The sequence below is a fragment of the Somniosus microcephalus genome, unplaced genomic scaffold (genome assembly GCF_052327205.1).
Source record: "Somniosus microcephalus isolate GS21.2 unplaced genomic scaffold, FLI_Smic_1.0 unresolved_chr2, whole genome shotgun sequence".
Classification (NCBI taxonomy): domain Eukaryota; kingdom Metazoa; phylum Chordata; class Chondrichthyes; order Squaliformes; family Somniosidae; genus Somniosus; species Somniosus microcephalus.
In genome coordinates, this window is record NW_028225180.1 from 21,439,323 (window position 1) to 21,466,743 (window position 27,421).

General features: G+C 53.4%; 1 protein-coding gene across 1 annotated transcript; it reads left to right on the forward strand.

Annotated features, from left to right (window-relative positions):
* Positions 1-911: 911 nt before the first annotated feature.
* Positions 912-25,634, forward strand: LOC147092252 (membrane-spanning 4-domains subfamily A member 4A-like). Its single transcript, XM_085975584.1, has 6 exons — positions 912-1,071; positions 1,982-2,092; positions 5,901-5,957; positions 10,774-10,902; positions 22,806-22,931; positions 24,926-25,634. The coding sequence occupies exons 1-6, from the start codon at positions 925-927 to the stop codon at positions 25,151-25,153; spliced, it is 798 nt and encodes a 265-aa protein (XP_085831710.1). The 5' UTR covers positions 912-924; the 3' UTR covers positions 25,154-25,634.
* The last annotated feature ends 1,787 nt before the right edge of the window (positions 25,635-27,421 follow it).

A 27,421-nucleotide genomic window follows, 5' to 3' on the forward strand; every position in this document is an offset into this window, starting at 1 on the left:
GGATCACAGAAACCCCACAGTGCAGATAGAGGCCATTTCGGCCCATCGAGCCTGCACCGACACATATCCCACCCGATCCCCGTAACCCCTACACCAACACATATCCCACCCTATCCCCATAACCCCATGTATTTAATCCCCTTAACACTAAGGGTCAATTTATCATAGCCAACCAACCTAACCCGCACATCTTTAGACTGTGGGAGGAAACCAGAGCACCCGGAGGAAACCCACGCAAACACGGGGAGAATGTGCAAACTCCACACAGACAGTCGCCCGAGGCCGGATTCGAACCCGGGTCCCTGGCGCTGTGAGGCAACAGTGCTAACCACTATGCCACCGTGCTGCCCAGGGTTGGTTAGATGGGCAGAACAGTGGCAAATGGAATTTAACCCTGAAAAGTGTGAGGTGATGCATTTTGGGAGGACTAACAAGGCAAGGGAATACACAATGAATGGTAGGACCCTAGGAAGGACAGAGTATCAGGGGGCATAGATAGGGTAGATAGAAAGGAACTTTTCCCTTTAGTAAAGGGATCAATAACCAGGGGGCATAGTTTCAAGGTAAGGGGCAGGAGGTTTAGAGGGGATTTGAGGAAAAACTTTTTCACCCAGAGGGTGGTTGGAATCTGGAACTCAATGCCTGAAAGGGTGGTAGAGGCAGGAACCCTCACAACATTCAAGAAGCATTTAGATGAGCACTTGAAACGCCATAGCATACAAGGCTACGGACCAAGTGCTGGAAAATGGGATTAGAATAGACAGGGCTTGATGGCCGGCGCGGACACGATGGGCCGAAGGGCCTCTTTCTGTGCTGTATAATTGTATGACTCTATGACTATGAACCCTGTTCTCATATCAGCAATTTCAACCATTTCATTCACCTTTGGTTTAAGGAGAGAGGATGTCGACCTCCTTCGATCCGATGGGCACCATGCCGACCACTCAGACATACCCGCAATCGCAAGGAGCTGGTGGGCAAGCCTCGTCTGGGGCTTCCAGTGCCAACAGGCATCGACAGATTCCTCGCCATCTGCAGAAACTGCTCAAAGGAGAGCCCAAAGCTCTGGGGGTGAGAACAGAAATATCTGGCCATTTGTAGCAACAATAGGAAATCCTGTTCATGTTGATCCGAGACACCCGGTGACTGGCATCGATAAAGCCAAAGAGAGATAGATAGACAACAGAGAAAGAGATAGAGCACAGAATGGCCTCCTCCTGTTCCTGTGTAACAGGCTCGAGGGGCTGAATGGCCTCCTCCTGTTCCTGTGTAACAGGCTCGAGGGGCTGAATGGCCTCCTCCTGTTCCTGTGTAACAGGCTCGAGGGGCTGAATGGCCTCCTCCTGTTCCTGTGTAACAGGCTCGAGGGGCTGAATGACCTCCTCCTGTTCCTGTGTAACAGGCTCGAGGGGCTGAATGGCCTCCTCCTGTTCCTGTGTAACAGGCTCGAGGTGGGCTGAATGGCCTCCTCCTGTTCCTGTGTAACAGGCTCGAGGGGCTGAATGACCTCCTCCTGTTCCTGTGTAACAGGCTCGAGGGGCTGAATGGCCTCCTCCTGTTCCTGTGTAACAGGCTCGAGGGGCAGAATGGCCTCCTCCTGTTCCTGTGTAACAGGCTAGAGGGGCTGAATGGCCTCCTCCTATTCCCGTGTAACAGGCTCGAGGGGACTGAATGGCCTCCTCCTGTTCCTGTGTAACAGGCTCGAGGGGCTGAATGGCCTCCTCCTGTTCCTGTGTAACAGGCTCGAGGGGCTGAATGGCCTCCTCCTGTTCCTGTGTAACAGGCTCGAGGGGCTGAATGGCATCCTCCTGTTCCTGTGTAACAGGCTCGAGGGGCTGAATGGCCTCCTCCTGTTTCCGTGTAACATGCTCGAGGGGCTGAATGGCCTCCTCCTGTTCCTAGACTGTGATTGATTCACTGCCTGTTGCAGGCTCTCCCTGTTGTTGTGTACTGATTCACGTGTGCATTCTCTCCACATCAGGTTATGCAGGTCATGTTGGGAATCATCCAACTGGTGTTCGGTATTCCCCTGGCATTTAACGACTATGGAATCGCAGTGTACCTCATCATTTGCTGGTGGACCGGAATTCTGGTTGGTTGATCTTTGATTTAACTTGGAGCGATGCTGAAATGGCACCATCTATCACAAGGTGGCTCGACAATCTGAGCATTGGTATTGGGGAGCAGAAGCTGGCTAGTTCGTTCAAGGGCTGGTTTGAGACGAGTTAATGTTGGTGTTCAGAGAGATTTGGGTGTCCTCATACACTAATCACAGAAAGTTAACATGCAGATACAGCAAGTAATTAGGAAGGCAACTGGTACGCTGGCCTTTATTGGAAGGGGATTAGAGTACACGAGTAAGGAAGTCTTGCTCCAAATGTACAGGGTTTTGGTGAGACCACACCTGGAGTACTGGGCACAGTTTTGGTCTCCTTATCTAAGGAAGGATATACTTGCCTTGGAGGCGGTGCAACGAAGGTTCAGTAGATTGATTCCTGGGATGAGAGGGTTGTCCTATGAGGAGAGATTGTGCAGAATGGGCCGATACTCTCTGGAGTTTAGAAGAATGAGAGGGGATCTCATTGAAACATAAGATTCTGAGGGGGATTGACAGGGTCGATGCTGAGAGGCTGTTTTCCCCTGGCTGGAGAGTCTAGAACCAGGGGTCACAGTCTCAGGATAAGGGGTCGGCCATTTAGAAAAAAATAGGAGCAGGAGTCGGCCATTCGGCCCTTCGAGCCTGCTCCGCCATTCAATATGATCCTGGCTGATCCTCTATCTCAATCCCATATTCCCGCTCTCTCCCCATACCCCTTGATGCCTTTTGTGTCTAGAAATCTATATCCTTCTTAAATATATTCAGTGACTTGGCCTCCACAGAATTCCACAAGTTCACCACCCTGTGAGTGAAGAAATTTCTCCTCATCTCAGTCCTAAATGTCCTACCCCGTATCCTGAGACTGTGACCCCTCGTTCTAGACCCCCCAGCCAGGGGAAACATCCTCCCTGCGTCTAGTCTGTCCAGCCCTGTCAGAATTTTATACGTTTCAATGAGATCCTCTCATTTTTCTAAACTCTAGTGAATGCAGGCCTAGTCGACCCAATCTCTCCTCATACGACAGTCCTGCCATCCCAGGAATCAGTCTGGTGAACCTTCGCTGCACTCCCTCTATGGCAAGTATATCCTTTCTTAGGTAAGGAGACCAAAACTGCACACAGTACTCCAGGTGTGGTCTCACCAAGGCCCTGTATAACTGTAGTAAGACATCCTTGCTCCTGTACTCAAATCCTCTTGCAATGAAGGCCAACATACCATTTGCCTTCCTAACTTTGCTGCACCTGCATGTTTGCTTTCAGTGACTGGTGTACAAGGACACCCAGGTCCCTCTGTACATCAATATTTCCCAATCTATCACCATTTAAATAACACTCTACCTTTCTGTTTTTCCTGAGATTTAGGACTGAGATGAGGAGGAATTTCTTCACTCAGAGGGTGGTGAATCTTTGGAATTCTCTGTCCCAGAGGGCTGCGGAGGCTCAGTCGTTGAGTATATTCAAGGCCGAGATCGATAGATTTTTGGACTCTCGGGGAATCGAGGGATATGGGGATCGGGTGGGAAAGTGGAGTTGAGGTCAAAGATCAGTCGTGATCTTATTGAATGGCGGAGCAGGCTCGAGGGGCCGAATGGCCGACTCCTGCTCCTATTTCTCATGTTCTTCTCCTGTTGTAGATGTCAGGGATTGCCTATACTGTCTAGTCAGGTGTGGTGATAATTTGGGGTACAGCTTCAGGCCACCATTCTAACTGTACGTCACTGTACTGGGAGCAGAACCTATCCGTGAGATGAAAACATCCTGGAACTCAATTGGAACTTTCAAGGCTCAGGTTGAGAGAGTTTTTTTGGATAAGGGTATTGGAGTTAAGATACAGATCAGCCATGTTCTAATTAAATGGCAGAACTGGACCAAGGGACTGAACGGCCTCCTCCTTTTCCCGTGTAACAGGCTCGAGGGACTGAATGGCTTCCTCCTGTTCCTGTGTATCAGGCTCGAGGGGCTGAATGGCTTCCTCCTGTTCCTGCATAACAGGCTCGAGGGGGCTGAATGGCCTCCTCCTTTTCCTGTGTAACAGGCTCGAGGGGTAGAACGGCCTCCTCGTGTTCCTGTGTAACAGGCTCGAGGTGGGCTGAATGGCCTCCTCCTGTGCCTGTGTAACAGGCTCAAGGGGCTGAATGGCCTCCTCCTGCTCCTGTGTAACAGGCTCGAGGGGCTGAGTGGGCCTCCTCCAGTTCCTGTGTAACAGTCTCGAGGGGCTGAATGGCCTCCTCCTGTTCCTGTGTAACAGGCTCGAGGGGCTGAATGGCCTCCTCCTGTTCCTGTGTAACAGGCTCGAGGGGCTGAATGGCCTCCTCATGTTCCTGTGCAAAAGGCTCGAGGGGCTGAATGGCCTCCTCCTGCTCCTGTGTAACAGGCTCGAGGGGCTGAATGGCCTCCTCCTGTTCCTGTGCAAAAGGCTCGAGGGGCTGAATGGCCTCCTCCTGTTCCTGTGTAACAGGCTCGAGGGGCTGAATGGCCTCCTCCTGTGACTGTGTAACAGGCTTGAGGGGCTGAATGGCCTCCTCCTGTGACTGTGTAACAGGCTCGAGGGGCTGAATGGCCTCCTCCTGTTCCTGTGTAACAGGCTTGAGGGGCTGAATGGCCTCCTCCTGTTCCTGTGTAACAGGCACGAGGGGCTGAATGGGCTCCTCCTGTTTCTGTGTAACAGGCTCGAGGGGTTGAATGGCCTCCTCCTGTTCCTGTGTAACAGGCTCGAGGGGCTGAATGGCCTCCTCCTGTTCCTGTGTAACAGGCTCGAGGGGCTGAATGGCTTCCTCCTGTTCCTGTGTAACAGGCTCGATGGGCTGAATGGCCTCCTCCTTTTCCTGTGTAACAGGCTCGAGGGGTAGAACGGCCTCCTCGTGTTCCTGTGTAACAGGCTCGAGGTGGGCTGAATGGCCTCCTCCTGTGCCTGTGTAACAGGCTCAAGGGGCTGAATGGCCTCCTCCTGCTCCTGTGTAACAGGCTCGAGGGGCTGAGTGGGCCTCCTCCAGTTCCTGTGTAACAGTCTCGAGGGGCTGAATGGCCTCCTCCTGTTCCTGTGTAACAGGCTCGAGGGGCTGAATGGCCTCCTCCTGTTCCTGTGTAACAGGCTCGAGGGGCTGAATGGCCTCCTCATGTTCCTGTGCAAAAGGCTCGAGGGGCTGAATGGCCTCCTCCTGCTCCTGTGTAACAGGCTCGAGGGGCTGAATGGCCTCCTCCTGTTCCTGTGCAAAAGGCTCGAGGGGCTGAATGGCCTCCTCCTGTTCCTGTGTAACAGGCTCGAGGGGCTGAATGGCCTCCTCCTGTGACTGTGTAACAGGCTTGAGGGGCTGAATGGCCTCCTCCTGTGACTGTGTAACAGGCTCGAGGGGCTGAATGGCCTCCTCCTGTTCCTGTGTAACAGGCTTGAGGGGCTGAATGGCCTCCTCCTGTTCCTGTGTAACAGGCACGAGGGGCTGAATGGGCTCCTCCTGTTCCTGTGTAACAGGCTCGAGGGGCTGAATGGCCTCCTCCTGTTCCTGTGTAACAGGCTCGAGGGGCTGAATGGCCTCCTCCTGTTCCTGTGTAACAGGCTCGAGGGGCTGAATGGGCCTCCTCCTGTTCCTGTGTAACAGGCTCGAGGGGCTGAATGGGCCTCCTCCTGTTCCTGTGTAACAGGCTCGAGGGGCTGAATGGCCTCCTCCTGTTCCTGTGTAACAGGCTCGAGGGGCTGAATGGCCTCCTCCTGTTCCTGTGTAACAGGCTCGAGGGGCTGAATATATGAGCTGCCAAGATTTGGACGATAAGTGCTTTAACATGTGACATCAAATAATTTTTTGCAGTACATCATTTCTGGAATCTTGTCCATTATACTGGAAAAGAAATTTAACAGCTGTCTGGTAAGTGCTCAATATATAAAGAACCCGATTGCATTGATATACAAACTGATCAGGTCCTCAGAACAACCCAAATTGCTCTATAAACAAGAGACTACAGTGTGAACTGCAGTTTCCATTTTTACATCAGCAAGCACAACAGCCAATTAGCTTCGAGTCCCCACTCCAGAGAGTTGCGCACACAATACAGGTTGACACTCCCGGTGCCAGTACTGAGGGAGCGCCGCACTGTCGGAGGGGCAGTAGTGAGGGAGCACCGCACTGTTGGAGGGGCAGTACTGAGGGAGCGCATCACTGTCGGAGGGGGAGTACTGAGGGAGTGCTGCACTGTCGGAGGGGCAGTACTGAGGGAGCGCCGCACTGTCGGAGGGGCAGTACTGAGGGAGTGCTGCACTGTCGGAGAGGCAGTACTGAGGGAGCGCCGCACTGTCGGAGGGGCAGTACTGAGGGAGCGCTGCACTGTCGGAGGGGCAGTGCTGAAGGAGCGCTGCACTGTCGGAGGGACAGTACAGAAGGAGCGCTGCACTGTCATGGGGCAGTACTGAGAGAGCGCTGCACTGTCGGAGGGGCAGTACTGAGGGAGTGCCGCACTGTCGCAGGGTCAGTACTGAGGGAGCGCCGCACTGTCGGAGGGGCAGTACTGAGGGAGCGCCGCACTGTCGGTGGGGCAGTACTGAGGGAGCACAGCACTGTCGGAGGGGCAGTACTGAGGGAGTGCCACACTGTCGGAGAGGCAGTACTGAGGGAGCGCCGCACTGTCGGAGGGGCAGTACTGAGGGAGCGCTGCACTGTCGGAGGGGCAGTGCTGAGGGAGCGCTGCACTGTCGGAGGGGCAATACAGAAGGAGCGCTGCACTGTCGTGGGGCAGTACTGAGAGAGCGCTGCACTGTCGGAGGGGCATTACTGAGGGAGTGCCGCACTGTCGGAGGGTCAGTACTGAGGGGGTGCTGCACTGTCGGAGGGACAGTACTGAGGGAGTGCTGCATGGTCAGAGGGGCAGTACCGATGGAGCGCCGCACTGTCGGAGAGGCAGTACTGAGGGAGCGCCGCACTGTCGGAGGAGCAGTGCTGAGGGAGTGCCGCACTGTCGGAGGGGGAGTACTGAGGGACTGCTGCAGTGTCGGAGGGGTAGTACTGAGGGAGTGCTGCATGGTCAGAGGGGCAGTACTGAGGGAGCGTTGCACTGTCAGTGGGGCAGTACTGAGGGAGCGCAGCACTGTCGGAGGGGCAGTACTGAGCGAGCGCTGCACTGTCGGAGGGGCAGTGCTGAGGGAGCACTGCACTGTCGGAGGGGCAAAACAGAAGGAGCGCTGCACTGTCATGGGGCAGTACTGAGAGAGCGATGCACTGTCGGAGGGGCAGTACTGAGGGAGTGCTGCACTGTCGGAGGGACAGTACTGAGGGAGTGCTGCACTGTCGGAGGGGCAGTACAGATGGAGTGCTGCACTGTCGGATGGGCAATACAGGAGAGCTGCACTGTCATAGGCGCAGTACTGAGGGAGCGCTGCACTGTCAGAGGGGCAGTACTGAGGGAGCGCTGTACTGTCGGAGTGGCAGTACTGAGGGAGCGCTGCACTGTCGGAGGGGCAGTACTGAGGGAGTGCTGCACTGTCGGATGGGCAATATAGGATAGCTGCACTGTCGTAGGCGCAGTACTGAGGGAGCGCTGCACTGTCGGAGGGGCAGTACTGAGGGAGCGCTGCACTGTCAGAGGGGCAGTACTGATGGAGTGCTGCACTGTCGGATGGGCAATACAGGAGAGCTGCACTGTCGTAGGCGCAGTACTGAGGGAGCGCTGCACTGTCAGAGGGGCAGTACTGAGGGAGCGCTGCACTGTCAGAGGGGCAGTACTGAGGGAGCGCTGTACTGTCGGAGTGGCAGTACTGAGGGAGCGCTGCACTGTCGGAGGGGCAGTACTAAGGGAGCGCTGCAATGTCAGAGGGGCAGTACTGAGGGAGTGCTGCACTGTCAGATGGGCAATACAGGATAGCTGCACTGTCGTAGGCGCAGTACTGAGGGAGCGCTGCACTGTCGGAGGGGCAGTACTGAGGGAGCGCTGCACTGTCAGAGGGGCAGTACTGAGGGAGTGCTGTACTGTCGGAGGGGCAGTACTGAGGGAGCGCTGCACTGTCGGAGGGGCAGTACTGAGGGAGCGCTGCACTGTCGGAGGGGCAGTATTGAGGGAGCGCTGCACTGTCGGAGGTGCAGTACTGCCGGAGTGCCGCACTGTCGGAGGGGCAGTACTGAGGGAGCGCTGCACTGTCGGAGGGGCAGTACTGAGGGAGCGCCGCACTGTTGGAGGGGCAGTACTGAGGGATCGCCGCACTGTCGGAGGGGCAGTACTGAGGGAGCACCGCACTGTCGGAGGGGCAGTACTGAGAGAGCGCCGCACTGTGGGAGGGGCAGTACTGAGGGAGCGCCGCACTGTCGGGGGGCAGTACTGAGGGAGCGCCGTACTGTTGGAGGGGCAGTACTGAGGGAGCGCCATACTGTCGGAGGGGCAGTACTGAGGGAGCGCCGCACTGTCGGAGGGGCAGTACTGAGGCAGCGCCGCACTTTCGGAGGGGCAGTACTGAGGGAGCGCCGCACTGTCGGAGGGGCAGTTCTGAGGGAGCGCTGCACTGTCGGAGGGGCAATACAGAAGGAGCGCTGCACTGTCGTGGGGCAGTACTGAGAGAGCGCTGCACTGTCGGCGGGGCATTACTGAGGGAGTGCCGCACTGTCGGAGGGTCAGTACTGAGGGGGTGCTGCACTGTCGGAGGGACAGTACTGAGGGAGTGCTGCATGGTCAGAGGGGCAGTACCGATGGAGCGCCGCACTGTCGGAGAGGCAGTACTGAGGGAGCGCCGCACTGTCGGAGGAGCAGTGCTGAGGGAGTGCCGCACTGTCGGAGGGGGAGTACTGAGGGACTGCTGCAGTGTCGGAGGGGTAGTACTGAGGGAGTGCTGCATGGTCAGAGGGGCAGTACTGAGGGAGCGTTGCACTGTCAGTGGGGCAGTACTGAGGGAGCGCAGCACTGTCGGAGGGGCAGTACTGAGCGAGCGCTGCACTGTCGGAGGGGCAGTGCTGAGGGAGCACTGCACTGTCGGAGGGGCAAAACAGAAGGAGCGCTGCACTGTCGGATGGGCAATACAGGAGAGCTGCACTGTCATAGGCGCAGTACTGAGGGGGCGCTGCACTGTCGGAGGGGCAGTACTGAGGGAGCGCTGCACTGTCAGAGGGGCAGTACTGAGGGAGCGCTGTACTGTCGGAGTGGCAGTACTGAGGGAGCGCTGCACTGTCAGAGGGGCAGTACTAAGGGAGCGCTGCAATGTCGGAGGGGCAGTACTGAGGGAGTGCTGCACTGTCGGATGGGCAATATAGGATAGCTGCACTGTCGTAGGCGCAGTACTGAGGGAGCGCTGCACTGTCGGAGGGGCAGTACTGAGGGAGCGCTGCACTGTCAGAGGGGCAGTACTGATGGAGTGCTGCACTGTCGGATGGGCAATACAGGAGAGCTGCACTGTCGTAGGCGCAGTACTGAGGGAGCGCTGCACTGTCGGAGGGGCAGTACTGAGGGAGCGCTGCACTGTCAGAGGGGCAGTACTGAGGGAGCGCTGTACTGTCGGAGTGGCAGTACTGAGGGAGCGCTGCACTGTCGGAGGGGCAGTACTAAGGGAGCGCTGCAATGTCAGAGGGGCAGTACTGAGGGAGTGCTGCACTGTCAGATGGGCAATACAGGATAGCTGCACTGTCGTAGGCGCAGTACTGAGGGAGCGCTGCACTGTCGGAGGGGCAGTACTGAGGGAGCGCTGCACTGTCAGAGGGGCAGTACTGAGGGAGTGCTGTACTGTCGGAGGGGCAGTACTGAGGAGCCGCTGCACTGTCGGACGGGCAGTACTGAGGGAGCGCCGCACTGTCGGAGGGGCAGTATTGAGGGAGCGCTGCACTGTCGGAGGGGCAGTACTGAGGGAGTGCTGCACTGTTGGAGGTGCAGTACTGCCGGAGTGCCGCACTGTCGGAGGGGCAGTACTGAGGGAGCGCTGCACTGTCGGAGGGGCAGTACTGAGGGAGCGCCGCACTGTTGGAGGGGCAGTACTGAGGGAGCGCCGCACTGTCGGAGGGGCAGTACTGAGGGAGCACCGCACTGTCGGAGGGGCAGTACTGAGAGAGCGCCGCACTGTGGGAGGGGCAGTACTGAGGGAGCGCTGCACTGTCGGGAGGCAGTACTGAGGGAGCGCCGTACTGTTGGAGGGGCAGTACTGAGGGAGCGCCATACTGTCGGAGGGGCAGTACTGAGGGAGCGCTGCACTGTCGGAGGGGCAGTACTGAGGGAGCGCCGCACTGTCGGAGGGGCAGTACTGAGGGAGCACCGCACTGTCGGAGGGGCAGTACTGAGAGAGCGCCGCACTGTGGGAGGGGCAGTACTGAGGGAGCGCTGCACTGTCGGGAGGCAGTACTGAGGGAGCGCCGTACTGTTGGAGGGGCAGTACTGAGGGAGCGCCATACTGTCGGAGGGGCAGTACTGAGGGAGCGCTGCACTGTCGGAGGGGCAGTACTGAGGGAGTGCCGCACTGTCGGGAGGCAGTACTGAGGGAGCGCCGTACTGTTGGAGGGGCAGTACTGAGGGAGCGCCATACTGTCGGAGGGGCAGTACTGAGGGAGCGCTGCACTGTCGGAGGGGCAGTACTGAGGGAGCGCCGCACTGTCGGAGGGGCAGTACTGAGGCAGCGCCGCACTTTCGGAGGGGCAGTACTGAGGGAGCGCCGCACTGTCGGAGGGGCAGTTCTGAGGGAGCGCTGCACTGTCGGAAAATGATTTGTGTTTTATTCTTCGTCAGATTTCAGGAACGCTGGCAATGAATATCATCAGTTCCATCGCTGCAGCCATTGGCATCATAATCTACGGCGTGATGTTCGTCGCGTTTACGAGTATACACTTCTATGCATGCTCTTCCCGCATATGTATTGTAAGTTGACTGGAATCCATTTTTAAGGAAGTGGTAACAGAGTACTTAGAAAATTAGAATATGATTGGGGAGAGTCAACATGGTTGAGGAAAGAGAATAACAAATTTATTAGAGTTTTTTGAGGATGCAACTAGCAGGGTAGATAAAGGGGAACCAGTAGATGTAGTAAATTTGGATTTCAAAATGCATTTGATAAGGTGCTGCCTAAAAGGTTGCTGCGCAAGATAAGGGCTCATGGGGTTGGGGGTAATATAATAACATGGATTGAGGATTGGTTAATGGATAGAAAACAGAGAGTAGAGATGAACAGATCATTTTCCTGGCTGTAACTAGTGGCATGCCGCAAGGATCAGTGCTGGGGCCTCAGCTATTTACAATCTATATTAATGATGAAGGAACCGAGTGTAATGTATCCAAGCTTGCTGACAATACAAAGCTAGGTGGGAAAGTAAGCTGTGAGGAGAACACAAAGTGATATAGATAGACTGAGTGAGTGGGCAGTAAGGTGGCAGATGGAGTATAATGTGGGGAAATGTAAGGTTACTCACTTTGGTAGGAAGAATAGAAAAACAGGATATTTTTTAAATGGTGAGAAACTTTCAAATGTTGGTGTTCAGAGAGATTTGGGTGTCTTCGTGCAAGAAACACAGAAAGCTAGCATGCAGGTACAGCAAGCAATAAGGAAGGCAAATAGTATGTTGGCCTTTATTGCAAGGGGGTTGGAGAATAAGAGTAAGGAAGTCTCGCTACAATTGTACAGGGCCTTGGTGAGACCACACCTGGAGTACTGGGCACGGTTCTGGTCTCCTTATCTGAGGAAGGATATACTTGCCTTAGCGGGAGTGCAACGAAGGTTGACTAGAGCATAACTAGAGGCCATCAATATAAAATAGTCACCAAGAAATCCAATAGGGAATTCAGGAGAAACTTCTTTACCCAGAGAGTGGTGAGAATGTGGAACTCGCTCCCACAGGGAGTGGTTGAAGCGAATAGTATCGATGCATTTAAGGGGAGGCTGGACAAGCATCTGAGGGAGAAGGGAATCGAGGGTGATGCTGATAGAGTTAGATGAGGAAAGATGAGAGGAGGCTCGAGTGGAGCATAAACACCGGCACGGACTGGTTGAATTGAATGACCTGTTTCTGTGCCGTATCTATATTTATAAATATAAGTATGTTTCTCTGTCTGTCTCTCTGTCTGTCTCTGTCTGTCTCTCTGTCTGTCTCTGTCTGTCTCTCTGTCTGTCTCTCTGTCTCTCTGTCTGTCTGTCCGGCTATAAAATCAAAAGTTATAGAGCGTACCTACACATATGTTATATCAAAAGAAAGCTTATCATTAGGGGACTCTCGTAGGCATATTTACTTTTTCGTCAGACAAAAATTGTTAGGACAGTATACAAAAAAGGTTCAAAAATCCTACCTGTCATTAGCGTTGACTGACATGTTGCTTGACCAATCCTACAGTTCACTCACCTGATGGTTGACCAATCAGTACGTCACGGGTGGGTCCTAATCCTCCAGTCTCCCTAAACTTCGCCGCCATTTTTTCCATCCCCACAGGGACAGCAGCAGCAAAAGAAACCCCCACATTGCGGCTCCCGACCCCGCTCCCGCCCCGCCGGAGCGGCAGGTAAGTTGGGCTCACTCGGGCCATGCTTTGCAACTGCTCGGCCCGACACACACAGCGGTCGGGGGAGCGGCAGCAGCCGGCCGTCAGCCGCGCGATCCGCAGGGGAGCTCAGCTCGGGTCCGTTTCGGCCCGACAGCCCGGCCGCGCCTCAAGCACTAGGCCCCGCACGGCCGCTATCACAATGGCACCAGGCGTCAGGGGCTAGGCAGGGAGAGGGGAGGGAGGGAGAGGACAGCACAGGGAGAGGGGAAGAGGGAGAGAGAGGGGGGACAGACAGGGGCAGGGAGACCGCACGCCCCAAAATTGCCCTGGCAACGCCGGGCACCCCCTGCTAGTATCCTATGTAATTCGATGTAATCCTATGTAGATTGATCCCTGTGATGAGAGGGTTGTCCTTTGAGGAGAGATTGAGTAGATTGAGCTTAGACTCTCTGGTGTTTAGAAGAATGAGAGGTGATCTCATTGAAACATATAAGATTCTGAGGGGGATTGACAGGGTAGATGCTGAGAGGTTGTTTCCCCCTGGCTGGAGAGTCTAGAACCAGGGGTCACAGTCTCAGGATAAGGGGTCGGCCATTCAGGACTGAGATGAGGAGGAATGTCTTCGCTCAGAGGGTTGTGAATCTGTGGAATTCTCTGCCCCAGAGGGCTGTGGAGGCTCAGTCGTTGAGTATATTCAAGGCTGAGATCGATAGATTTTTGGACTCTAGGGGAATCGAGGGATATGGAGATCGGGCGGAGTTGAGGTCGATGATCAGCCATGATCTTATTGAATGGCAGAGCAGGCTCGAGGGGCCGAATGGCCGACTCCTGCTCCTATTTCTTATGTTCTTAGGAAAATTATTGCAAAACATGAATCAACGATGGGCTGACAGTCCTGGCTCACGGGCGGGAATCATAGAGTCATAACGTCACAGAAGGAGGCCATTCGGCCCATCGAGTCCGTGCCGGCTCTCTGTAGAGCAATCCAGTCAGTCCCATTGCCCCGCTCTATCCCCGTAGCCCTGCAAGTTTATTTCCCTCAAGTGCCTGTCCAGTCTCCCCTTGAAAACATTGAGTGTCTCCGCTTCCACCACTGTGGTTGTGTTCATTTTATGCTTCATTCTCAGGATGAGGGCTTGACAACTGCCTTAAATGAGGGGACAGAAGATTATCTTACTGACGTGTTACCCTCCTTTGTCAATAAGACCATCAGTCACTTGTGGACTATAGGGACCCCTGTATTGTAGGGATTGGGGTTTTGGGTAATTACAGGATTTATCCAGAACTCTTAAAACAGGCCAAGGCACACTCAGGCACCTGATTAATATTCTGGAGGGGGAGGGTGAACAGCCAGTTGTCATGGTGCATATAGGTACCAACGATATAGGTAAAAAATGGGATGAGGCCCTAAAAGCTGAATATAGGGAGTTAGGAGGTAAATTTAAAAAGAGGACCTCAAGGTAGTAATCTCAGGATTGCTACCAGTGCCACGTGCTAGGCAGAGTAGAAATAGAAGGATATTTCAGCTGAATACGTGGCTAGAGGAATGGTGCAAGGGAGAGGGATTCAAATTTCTGGGACATTGGAACCAGTTCTGGGGGCGGGGGGACCAGTACAAACTGGGCGGTTTGCACCTGGGCAGGACCGAGGCCGATGTCCTAGGGGGAATGTTTGCTAGGAGTGTTTGCTGGGGCTGTTGGGGAGGGTTTAAACTAAAATGGCAGGGGGTTGGGAACCTGTGCAGGGAGACAGAGGAAAGGGAAGCAAGGATAGAAGCAAAAAACATGAAGGAGAAAAGCAAAAGTGTCAGTCAGAGAAATCACGGGTTTAAATCAAACATAATAATAATTCTAAAAGGACTAAGAGTGTTAAAAAAACAAGCCTGAAGGCTTTGGCCTAGAAATTCAGTATAGCCACGTTTGGGGCGCTACAGCCGGGCGCTCGCTAAATTTTGTGCCTGGCGCAACTTAGCGCCACCTTCGCCGATATTCAGTTGCATCGCCCCAAGAGGTTGGAGCTGCGCTAAAGCAGGCGATGCACGACTATCATTAGGCGCTAAGCCGGCGATCTGGGGCGCTAACACCGACGGCGGGTGCAGCGCAGGTGCGGCGAGTTGCTGATTGAAGGCAGACAGTCAGGCGCCGGTCAGCACTTAAAGGGGGAGGGTGGAATTGTTTGGCTGCCACGCCCTGCACACTGCAGCCCTGAAGGAAGGCCTGACCAGTGCTATTTCAACTGCTCCATGCCCAGGAGAATGGAAAAGGCCAGGGAGAGAGCGCAGCGCTTCGGCGAGGGTGACCTGAGGGTGCTGGTTGGCGCAGTGGAGCGCAGGCGCCTTGTCCTCTTCCCTGAAGGTGGCAGGAGGCCACTGCCCTCCGATTATCGGAAAGCCTGGAGGGAGGTGGCAAACAGGGTCACCTCCAACAGCGTGGTTGCCAGGACTCCCATCCAATGCCGGAAAAAATTCAACGACCTCACTCGGGCTGTCAGGGTGAGTACCCTTTCCAGTGTCCTCCTCATCCCTGCATGTGCACCACAGTTGATGGCCAAAGGGACCTGAAAGCCCCAATGCCCAGCCCTCATCCAGCAGCTATGGGACTGTCATGAAAAGCACTTGCACATTCAGGAGTTGATACACTGTCAGGGCTATTCCACCATGGGAGGCTTGCAGGCAAGATGAGGGCTTCACACTGTCAGGGCTATTCCACCATGGGAGGCTGTGCAGGCAAGATCAGGGCTTCACACTGTCAGGGCTATTCCACCATGGGAGGCTGTGCAGGCAAGACGAGGGTTTCACACTGTCAGGGCTATTCCACCATGGGAGGCTGTGCAGGCAAGATGAGGGCTTCACATTGTCAGGGCTATTCCACCATGGGAGGCTGTGCAGGCAAGATGAGGGCTTCACGCTGTCAGGGCTATTCCACCATGGGAGGCTGTGCAGGCAAGATGAGGGCTTCACACTGTCAGGGCTATTCCACCATGGGAGGCTGTGCAGACAAGATCAGGGCTTCACACTGTCAGGGCTATTCCACCATGGGAGGCTGTGCAGGCAAGATCAGGGCTTCACACTGTCAGGGCTATTCCACCATGGGAGGCTGTGCAGGCAAGATCAGGGCTTCACACTGTCAGGGTTATTCCACCATGGGAGGCTGTGCAGGCAAGATCAGGGCTTCACACTGTACTTAGAGGCCGTCCTTTCTCTTGCAGGGCAAGCTGGCTCATAACCGGAGACAGCAGTGACAGACCGGGGGAGGCCGTCCTGACCTGTAACAGCTCAGCGATCTAGAGGAGCGAGTGGAGTGGATCGTGGCAGGCCGGCTGATTGGCCCCGTCGCCACTGGAGATGCTGACCCTGTTCTGGGCACCAATGGTAAGGTCATCACCTTTTTGACCTCTCTCTTTCCACTTGTGCCTCACACCAGCATCCTTTGCCACTATCGAACCAATGCAGTGCATAGCAGCACTCATGCCTCCCTCACTGCTGCCCTGTCCTCACTCTAAAGCAACTCTTGTGCCTCCCTGCTTTCAGATGGTGACTCGCCAGGTGAGGAGGCGGACCCTCAAGCTGGCACTGTCTCCGAGTCAGAGATAGAGGAGGAGGAAGAGGAAGCCGGCCCATCAGGGACACCCTCAGCCGAGGCAGCCCATGGCCATGATGGGGACACGTCTTCCCTGGAGGGGAGCAGGGGGGAAGGGTCGGAGGAGAGTGAAGCTCTGGGGCGCAGCGGGCTGCAGCAACACGGGAGGGGTGGGGAAGCTCGGCGGCCTTCTCCCCGGAGGGTGAGTGCGGCCTCCAGTCCTGCGACGGTCAGCGCAGAGGAGGTGTGGCTCCTGGAGGAAATGGCCGTCCAGGCTGAGCGCAGGCACACTGAGCTCATGGCTGCAGTGGCAATGATGCCTGACTCCATAGAGTCACTGGCAAGGAGTGTGCAGGAATTCGGGGCAGCACAGGCCAGGAGTCTGCAAGAATTCAGTGCAGCACAGGCCAGGAGTCTGCAAGAATTCAGTGCAGCACAGGCCAGGAGTCTGCAGGACTTCACAGCAGCACAGGCGGCCTCCAGCCAAGTGCTCAGTCGTGCCGTGCATTCACTGGCTGGTCTGATGCAGACACATACCAGGGCCAGACGGGAACTAACTGCTGCCACCCTCGCTGGATCGGCCAGGCATCGCCGGGGCACTCGCTGCGATGCAGCAGCCCAGCAGTCTGTGCATCAGCAGATTTCTGCGCATGCTGCAGTGCTGGCCCGTGCGAGTGCCAGTGTGTCGTCCGACCAGGGAGTTGCTGTCCTCTGTCAGGATGACAGCATTCCTGCAGCCAACACTGTCACTTCTCCACTGCAGCTGCCACCACCCGTAGGACAGACTGCTGCCGCCCAAGCAGAGTTGGAGCAGTCAGCAGCCGGCCCCTCCAGGCCCAGAGCTGGTCCAGGCCGACCCCAAGGGCATCTTCCGTCTCACCAACTGACCCTCAGCAGCCTTCCCCCAGCCTTGCTGCAGCCACTGGGGTCCCAATTGAGGAGTAGCTGCAGGGCGGGTAGGGGCCAGTCACGGAAGCGAGACGGATCACCCTCGCAGGGGAAAAAGTAGAAGGTGTGGTCATATGTGTTGTTTTTTATATAAAGGCCGAGACTGGTGTATTTGTTTTTTATATAAAGGCCGACACTGTTGTGTTTTTTTCTGGGGGGTTTCTCTGAATTAGTTTGTCATGCGGGAAGGGCACAGAGTTATCAGAGTAAAACATTTTCTTTAATCGCACTGTCCATGTTTGCTTTTGGAAGTATTGGTTGCCTTGATCAGCTGAGGGCTTGCGGAGTGGCTACATTCATCTTCTTTCATTGGCACAAGCCATTCCGAGAGGGGGCCTAGAACCGAGTTGCAATAAGCCGCCGATGGACGGCCCTTGCACTTTGTGGCTCCCTCCCGTGCTCCTCCTCCTCCTCCTCCTCCTCCTCTGGTGGTCCTCCAATGTCTGCTGGCAGTGGCTGAGTCCTGCGGATAGCCAGGTTGTGCAGCATGCAGCAGACAGCAATGAAATGGGAGACTCGCTCAGGCGAGTACTGTAGGGCTCCCCTGGAACGATCCAGACAGCAGAACCGTTGCTTGAGCACGCCGATTGTGTGCTCAATGATGTTCCTGGTAGCTTGATGGCTCTCATTGTATCGCTGTACTGCAGGGGTGCTGGGCGCACGGAGCAGGGTCATCAGCCAGGTGCACAAAGGATTAACTTTGTCCCTGAGAAGCCATCCTCGTGGGTGAGGCTGGGCCTCGAACATGTTTGCCACAGAAGTCTGGCGCAGGATGAAGGCATCGTGGCTGCTGCCTGGAAAGTGGGCATTGACAGCTAGTATGAGCTGCCTGTGGTCATACACCAACTGCACGTTGAGCGAATGGTAGCCCTTCCGGTTGCGGTCATCCTCGGCATTCTCTAGAGGTGCCCGCAAAGCCACATGCGTGCAGTCAATGGCGCCCTGTACCATGGGGAAGTCCGCTAATGCTGCAAATCCCATTGCACGCTCTTGCTGCTTGTCCACGGTCATGGGGAAGGAGCTGAACTGACGTCTCCTTCTGAAAAGGGCATTGGTCACCTGGCAGATGCAGCAATGTACCGCGAACTGGGAGATGTTGGAAATGTCCCCAGTAACGGATTGGAAGGAGCCGGTGGCATAGAAGTTGAGACCCACCGTCACCTTCACTGTCACTGACAGAGACGTCCTGCTCCTCAGCTGTGGTTGCAGATCTCTCTGAAGCAGGTGGCAGACCTCAGTGACCACATCCCTTCTGAATCGCAGCCTCCGAACACTCTGCTCCTCAGACATGTTCAGCTATGAGAACTGCTGGCGGTATACCCTGGGTGGGTAAGGCCTCCTTTGCCAATGCCTGTTGGCCCTTCTCCATCTGGCCATGACTGGCACTCTCTCACGGCATCTCTGAGCCCTTTGAATGCAATGCAGTAAGCCAACGTTTCCACCTATTGCAGCCCCCATTAGATGTGGCGACTCAAGGCTATGGCACTGAAACTTAAATCCAAGTGCAAAGCTCTGGCCTGAAGCCACAAGTACCTGAGCGAGTGTTGAGCCAAACCAGAAAGCTCTCTCCCTTTGTCTCTCTCCAAAGATCCGTCTCTCACAAAGAAGGAGTGGAGCAAAATGGCTGCCATTTATACTGCAGGAGGAGTCCCCTTTAATTAGCGCCCCCCGTGCCCCGCAGCGACTGGGAACCGTTCCCCTCTACCAGTCGCTGGGGGCGTCAGGCGCACAATAGGCCGGCGCCACTGAAGTTCCAGTTCGGGGCGCACAGAGGGCGTTGCACCATGAAATGACATCAAGATCTGCGCGCGCAGCTGAGCGCGCGCAAAGGTTTTGTGCCGGCGCTAAATCCTAACTGAATTTCACGAGAGGCGCAGATCGCGCCGCGCCCGGGCGCTAGCCGCTTAGCGCCCCACTTCTCCTCCTCCTAAGGCGCTAGCGGCTGGCGCAAACAACTGAATTTCTAGGCCTTTGTGTCTTAATGTGAGGAGCATTCGTAATAAGGTGGATGAATTAGCTGTGCAAATAGATGTAAATGGATATGATATAATTGGGATTACGGAGACATGGCTCCAGGGTGACCAAGGCTGGGAATTCAACATCCAGGGGTATTCAATATTCAGGAAAGATAGGCAAAAAGGAGAAGGAGGTGGGGTAGCATTGCTGGTTAAAGAGGCGATTAACACAATAGTAAGGAAGGATATTAGCTCTGATGATGTGGAATCTGTATGGGTAGAGCTGAGAAATACCAAGGGGCAGAAAACGTTAGTGGGAGTTGCATACAGACCCCCAAACAATAATGCTGAGGTTGGGGATGGCATTAAATGGGAAATTAGAGACGCGTGCAATAAGGGCACAGCAGTTGTCATGGGTGACTTTAATCTACATATAGATTGGGCTAACCAAATTAGTAACAATACTGTGGAGGAGGAATTCTTGGAGTGTATACGGGATGGTTTCCTGGACCAATATGTCGAGGAACCAACGAGAGATCAGGCCATCTTAGACTGGGTATTATGTAACGAGGCCCCTTGGGGCAGAGCGATCATAATGGCCCAGAAATTCGGGTCCCAATGCGTGAGTACGCACGGGGTACTCACCCGTAGGCCCAACGAAAGTGCCAGTTTCCTGCATGCACTGCGCATGCGCGGGAAACCGGCACTTCCGTTCCCCTGAACGAAGGGGTTCAGAGGTCGAACGCGTGCGCCGGAGAGGCAGTGCGTGCGCATCGAACTTAGGTTTTTTTTGCAGGTTTTCCCGGGAGGGTAAGTCTCCAGCAGTTACACTTTTAAAAAGCAGGCGCAAGGCCTGCTTTTAACAAGGTAAGTGGTGAATTAATTAACATTAAAACATTTTTTCCACAGGTTTATTATTTTTAAATACTTTAAAGAAAGGTAAGTTTATTTTTAGCCCCATTAGAAAATGTAATTAATTTTTTCAAAAATTTAAATTATTGTTTAAAATAGTTATTTCATGTTATTTATAGTTTATTTAAAAAATGTGATTTAAAAAAAAAATTATTTGAAGTTTCAGTGATGTTTTGGGGCTTATAGTATTTATAGTTTTGACAGCACTTCCTGTCAAACTTATGAATGAAGCATTCCCTGCTCCGATTGGCTCTCCATGGCCCACGTGATCCCAGGGGACGCATCGAACTAACTGCGCCCCTGGGACACACCAACACTGCGCGCCGGCAGTTGGAGCAGGCCCAGGATCGGAATTCCACGCGGGCCCACAGCTCAATGGCCGGCGCGCTAGGTAAGTGGCGGTCGGGGGCTCGCACCCGCGGGAAGCCCCCGACGCGAATTTCTGGGCCAATATCATCGAATTCTTCATTAAGATGGAGAGTGAAGTAGTTGACTCAGAGACAAGGGTCCTGAATTTTAATAAAGGAAATTACGATGGTATGAGGCGCGAGTTGGGTAGGATTGATTGGGGAACGTTACTTAAAGGGTTGATGGTGGATGGGCAATGGCAAACATTTAAAGATCGCATGGATGAACTACAGAATTTGTTCATCTCTGTTTGACATAAAAATAAAACAAAAAGGTGACTCAACTGTGGCTAACAAGGGAAATTAGGGATAGCATAAGATTCAAGGAGAGGACATATAAATTGGCCAGCAAAAGCAGTAAACCTGAGGATTGGGAGCAGTTTAGGATTCAACAAAGGAGGACAAAGGGGTTAATTAAGAAGGGGAAAATAGAAAATGAGAGTAAGCTATCAGGGAACATAAAAACTGACTGTAAAAGCTTCTATAGATATGTGAAGAGAAAAAGATTGGTGAAGTCAAGCGTAGGTCCCTTGCAGTCAGAATCAGGGGAATTTATAATGGGGAACAAAGAGATGGCAGACCAATTAAATACATACTTTGGTTCTGTCTTCACAAAGGAGGACACAAATAACCTCCCAGAGATGTCGGGGAACATAGGGTCTGATGAAAGGGAGGAACTGAAAGAAATCAGTATTTGTAGGGAAATGGTGTTAGGAAAATTGACGGGATTGAAGGCCAATAAATCCCCAGGGCCTGATAATCTACATCCTAGGGTACTTAAGGAAGTGGCCCTAGAAATAGTAGATGCATTGCTGGTCATCTTCCAAAATTCTATAGACTCTGGAACAGTACCCATGGATTGGAGGGTAGCTAATGTTACCCCACTGTTCAAAAAAGGTGGTAGAGAGAAAATGGGGAATTAAGCCTGACATTGGTAGTGGGGAAAATGCTAGAGTCCATTATAAAAGATGTAATAGCAGAGCACTTGGAAAACAGTGACAGGATCGGACAAAGTCAACATGGATTTACAAAAGGTAAATTGTGCTTGACTAATCTACTGGAATTTTTTGAGGATGTAACTGGTAGAATAGATAAGGGAGAACCAGCGGATGTGGTGTATTTGGACTTTCAGAAGGCTTTCGATAAGGTCCTGCATAAGAGATTAGCGTGTAAAGTTAATGCACATGGGATTGGGGGTAAGGTACTGTCTTGGATAGAGAACTGGTTGGCAGACAGGAAGCAAAGAGTTGGAATAAACGGGTCTTTTTCTGAGTGGCAGGCAGTGACTAGTGGGGTACTTCAGGGATTGGTGCCAGGACCCCAGCTATTCACAATATATATTAATGATCTAGATGAGGGGACTAGATGTAATATCTCTAAGTTTGCAGATGACACAAAGCTGGGTGGGCGTGTGTGCTGTGAGGAGGATGCAGAGAAACTCCAGTATGATTTGGACAGGTTGGGTGATTGGGCAGATGCATGGCAGATGCAGTATAATGTGGATAAATGTGAGGTTATCCACTTTGGTGTCAAAAACAGGAAGGCAGATTATTATCTGAACGGCAATAGATTGGGAGAAGGGGAAGTGCAATGAGACCTGGGTGTCCTTGTGCACCAGTCGCTGAAGGTAAGCATGCAGGTGCAGCAGGTGGTTAAGAAGGCAAATGGTATGTTGGCCTTCATAACGAGAGGATTTGAATACAGGTGCAAGGATGTCTTGCTGCAGTTGTACAGGGCCTTGGTGAGACCACACCTTGAGTATTGTGTGCAGTTTTGGTCGCCTTATCTGAGGAAGGATGTTCTTGCCATGGAGGGAGTGCAGCGAAGATTCACCAGGCTGATACCTGGGATGGCAGGAATGACGTATGAGGAGAGATTGGGTCGATTGGGCTTGTACTCGCTGGAGTTTAGAAGAATGAGAGGGGATCTCATTGAAACTTATAAAATTCTAACAGGACTAGACAGACTAGATGCAGGAAGGATGTTCCCGATGGCCGGGGAGTCCAGAACCAGGGGTCACAGTCTAAGGATAAGGGGTAAGCCATTTAGGACAGAGATGAGGAGGAATTTCTTCACCCAGAGAGTGGTGAACCTGTGGAATTCTCTACCACAGAAGGCAGTTGAGGCCAGTTCATTAAATATATTCAAGAAGGAGTTGGATATATTTCTTAAGGCTAAAGGGATCAAGGGATATGGGGAGAGGGCAGGGACAGGGTACTGAATTTGGATGATCAGCCATGTTCTTATTGAATGGCGGAGCAGGCTCGAAGGGCCAAATGGCCTACTCCTGCTCCTATCTTCGATGTTTCTATGTTTCTATTGTTCACTGTTGGACTCAGGACCGTAACACAAGTTGTTGCACAATCAGTGCCCATGAATCTGGCACTGAGGGGAACTCACGAACTACGGGCTCACCGGGAAAGTTGGAAGCTGCCTTAGAATTCACAATACCAGGGCAAATCTAACGTCCAATATCAATGTCTTTTTACCAGGATGACTTCATATTTGCCCTGGTAGGACTCCTGATCATCTTCACTCTGCTAGAATTTGTGATTGCGATCACATCTTCAGCATTCAACTGTGCTGGATTACGATGTTGTGTATCGAACGCTCACCTGGTAAGAACCGCACAGAAAAATCGATTCCCAAACCCGTTAAACTAAAATGGCAGGGGGTTGGGAACCTGTGCAGGGAGACAGAGGAAAGGGAAGCAAGGGTAGAAACAAAAGACAGGAAGGAGAAAAACAAAAGTGGAAGGCAGAGAAATCAAGGGTGTAAATCAAACAGGGCCACAGTAAATAATAATTCTAAAAAGTCTAAGAGTGTTAAAAAAACAACCTGAAGGCTCTGTGTCTTAATGCGAGGAGCATTCGTAATAAGGTGGATGAATTGGCTGCGCAAATAGATGTAAACGGATATGATGTCATTGGGATTACGGAGACATGGCTCCAGGGTGACCAAGACTGGGAATTCAACATCCAGGGGTATTCAATATTCAGGAAAGACAGGCAAAAAGGAAAAGGTGGTGGGCTGGCATTGCTGGTTATAGAGGAGATTAACACAATAGTAAAGAAGGATATTAGCTCTGATGTGGAATCTGTATGGGTAGAGCTGAGAAATACCAAGGGGCAGAAAATGTTAGTGGGAGTTGTATACAGACCCCCAAACAGTAATGCTGAGGTTGGGGATGGCATTAAACGGGAAATTAGAGACGCGTGCAATAAGGGCACAGCAGTTATCATGGGTGACTTTAATCTACATATAGATTGGGCTAACCAAATTAGTAACAATACTGTGGAGGAGGAATTCCTAGAGTGTATACGAGGTGGTTTCCTCGACCAAGATGTCGAGGAACCAACTGGAGATCAGGCCATCTTAGACTAGGTATTAGGTAATGAGAAAGGATTAATTAGCAATCTTGTTGTACGAGGCCCCTTGGGTCGGAGCAATCATAATATGATAGAATTCTTCATTAAGATGGAGAGTGAAGTAGTTGTCTCAGAGACTAGGGTCCTGAATTTAAATAAAGGAAACTACGATGGTATGAGGCGCGAGTTGGGCAGGATTGATTGGGGAATGTTACTTAAAGGGTTGATGGTGGATGGGCAATGGCAAACATTCAAAGATCGCATGGATGAACTACAGAATTTGTTTATCCCTGTTTGGCATAAAAATATAACAAAAAAGGTGACTCAACCGTGGCTAACAAGGGAAATTAGGGATAACATAAGATCCAAGGAGAGGACATATAAATTGGCCAGAAAAAGCAGTAAACCTGAGGATTGGGAGCAGTTTAGGATTCAGCAAAGGAGGACAAAGGGATTAATTAAAAAGGGGAAAAGAGAGTATGAGAGTAAGCTTTCATGGAACATAAAAACTGACTGTAAAAGCTTCTATAGATATGTGAAGAGAAAAAGATTGGTGAAGTCAAGCTTAGGTCCCTTGCAGTCAGAATCAGGGGTATTTATAATGGGGAACAAAGAAATGGAAGACCAATTAAATATATACTTTGGTTCTGTCTTCACAAAGGAGGACACAAATAACCTCCCAGAGATGTCGGGGAACATAGGGTCTGATGAAAGGGAGGAACTGAATGAAATCAGTATTTGTAGGGAAATGGTGTTAGGGAAATTGACGGGATTGAAGGCCGATAAATCAGTACTGAGGGAGTGCTGAACTGTCGGAGGGACATTACTGAGGGAGCCCTGCACTGTCGGAGGGACAGTACTGAGGAAGCCCTGCATTGTCGGAGGGGCAGTACTGAGGGAGCGCCGCACTGTTGGAGGGGCAGTACTGAGGGAGCGCCGCACTGTCGGAGGGTCAGTACTGAGGGAGCGCCGCACTGTCGGAGGGGCAGTACTGAGGGAGCGCCGCACTGTCGGAGGGGCAGTACTGAGGGAGCGCCGCACTGTCGGAGGGGCAGTACTGAGGGAGCGCCGCACTGTCGGAGGGGCAGTACTGAGGGAGCGCCGCACTGTCGGAGGGGCAGTACTGAGGGAGCGCCGCACTGTCGGAGGGGCAGTACTGAGGGACTGCTGCACTGTAGGAGGGGTAGTACAGAGTTAATGAAAGGCGCTATATAATTGCAAGTCTTTCTTCCTTTCTTGCACAGGATGTTGCTGTCCGCTATGGAACTCACGGTGGGCTGGATGATTCAGCTCAGAAGCCTCAATACATGCCCGTGCAGACTGCCGCTCCTCCCGACATGGGATTCCCAATCCCCAGAGCTCCCGGGATTTCTAAAACCCACTGCCCAGAGGGGGAGAGTGAGGGTTGCTACACAGCCCTCCAACTGGAGAATTCTTCACTTCAGATATATAATCGTCTGCAACTGGTCTAGTTCACAATTGTCACATTGCATCGAGGGAGCTTTCACTTACATTGTGCTTTTCACCACCTCAGGATGTCCCAAAGCGCTTCACATTTTTTTGAAAGCTAGTCGCTGTTGTAATGTAGGAAACATGGCAGCTAATTTGCGCACAGCAAGCTCCCACAAACAGCAACAAGCAAAATGACCAGTAAATCGTTTTTACTGACGTCAGTTGAGGGACATTTATTGACCCCTGGACACTGGGGATAACTCCCCTACTCTTTTTTGAAATAGTTTAAATCTTGATCCATTCACTGGAAGGGGCAGGACTGAGGGAGCGCTGCACTGTCGGAATCTATTTCGTCCACATGAGAGAGAAGATGGGGCCTCGGTTTAACATCTCATCTGAAAGACGTCACCTCTGACAGTGCAGCACTCCCTCAGTACTGCCCCTCCGACAGTGCGGCGCTCCCTCAGTACTGCCCCTCCGAGAGTGCGGCACTCCCTCAGTACTGCCCCTCCGACAGTGCAGCGCTCCCTCAGTACTGCCCCTCTGACAGTGCAGCGCTCCCTCAGTACTGCCCCTCCGACAGTGCAGCACTTCCTCAGTACTGCCCCTCCGACAGTGCCGCACTCCCTCAGCACTGCCCCTCCGACAGTGCGGCGCTCCCTCAGTACTGCCCCTCCGACAGTGCAGCGCTCCCACAGTACAGCCCCGCTGACAGTGCAGCGCTCCCTCAGTACTGCCCCTCCGACAGTGCGGCACACCCTCAGTACTGACCCTCTGATGGTGCGGTGCTCACTCAGTACTGCCCCTCTGATGGTGCGGCGCTCCCTCTGTACTGCCCCTCCGACGGTGCAGCACTCCCTCAGTACTGCCACTCCGACAGTGCAGCGCTCCATCTGTACAGCCCCTCTGACAGTGCAGCGCTCCCTCAGTACTGCCCCTCCGACAGTGCAGCGCTCCCTCAGTACTGCCCCACCGACAGTGCAGCGCTCCCTCAGTACTGCCCCTCCGACAGTGCAGCGCTCCCTCAGTACTGCCCCTCCGACAGTGCAGCGCTCCCTCAGTACAGCCGTTCCGACAGTGCAGCACTCCCTCAGTACTGCTCCTCTGACAGTGCGGCGCTCCCTCAGTACTGCCCCTCTGACAGTGCATCGCTCCCTCAGTACTGCCCCTCCGACAGTGCAGTGCTCCTTCTGTACAGCCCCTCCGACAGTGCAGCGCTCCCTCAGTACTGCCCCACCGACAATGCAGCACTCCCTCAGTACTGCCACTCCGACAGTGCAGCGCTCCCTCAGTACTGCCCCTCTGACAGTGCAGCGCCCCCTCAGTACTGCCCCTCCGACAGTGCGGTGCTTCCTCAGTACTGCCCCACCGACAGTGCAGCACTCCCTCAGTACTGCCCCTCCGACAGTGCAGCGCTCCCTCAGTACTGCCGCTCCAACAGTGCAGCGCCCCCTCAGTACTGCCCCTCCGACAGTGTGGCGCTCCCTCAGTACTGCCCCTCCGACAGTGCGGCGCACCCTCAGTACTGCCCCTCCGACAGTGCGGCACTCCCTCAGTACTGCCCCTCCGACAGTGCGGCGCTCCCTTAGTACTGCCCCTCCGCCAGTGCAGCGCTCCCTCAGTACTGCCCTTCCGACAGTGCAGACCTCCTTTAGTACTGCCTCTCCGACAGTGCGGCACTCTCTCAGTACTGCCCCTCCTACAGTGCAGCGCCCCCTCAGTACTGCCCCTCCGACAGTGCAGACCTCCTTTAGTACTGCCTCTCCGACAGTGCGGCACTCTCTCAGTACTGGCTCTGGGGAGTGTCGGCCTGCATTATGAGGCTCAAGTCTCTGGAGCAGTGGCTGAAACCCATGAGCTTCTGACTCGAAGGGAAGAGAGAGAGTGAGACCCACTGCGCCAAACTAACAGTTTTAACACAGCGCAGAATAACCATTGCTTCGCGCTCGTCATGAGTTATGATTGTGGAATAAATCTGTCATTTCCAGATGCAGACAGCACCCATCTGCCAGACTAAATGGTGCTGCTATTCAACCTGGGCAGCAGCACACTAACAGGCAATAGCCGTTTCATGTTGGAAACATTTATTGGGCAGAGTGTAAAACCGACAGCCCATTTGCCACCGCCTGTTGTGCTCTACCCCCAAAAGACGAGTATTCTGCTGCATGAATCTTAATTCTCAGATAGAAGATGAAAAAAAGAAAAGGCAATGGCTCAAAATATTCCTTTCCTGCCTCCTGACATGATTAGAGAATGTTACGGGAGTCCCACGGGATGTGCAGTAAGCA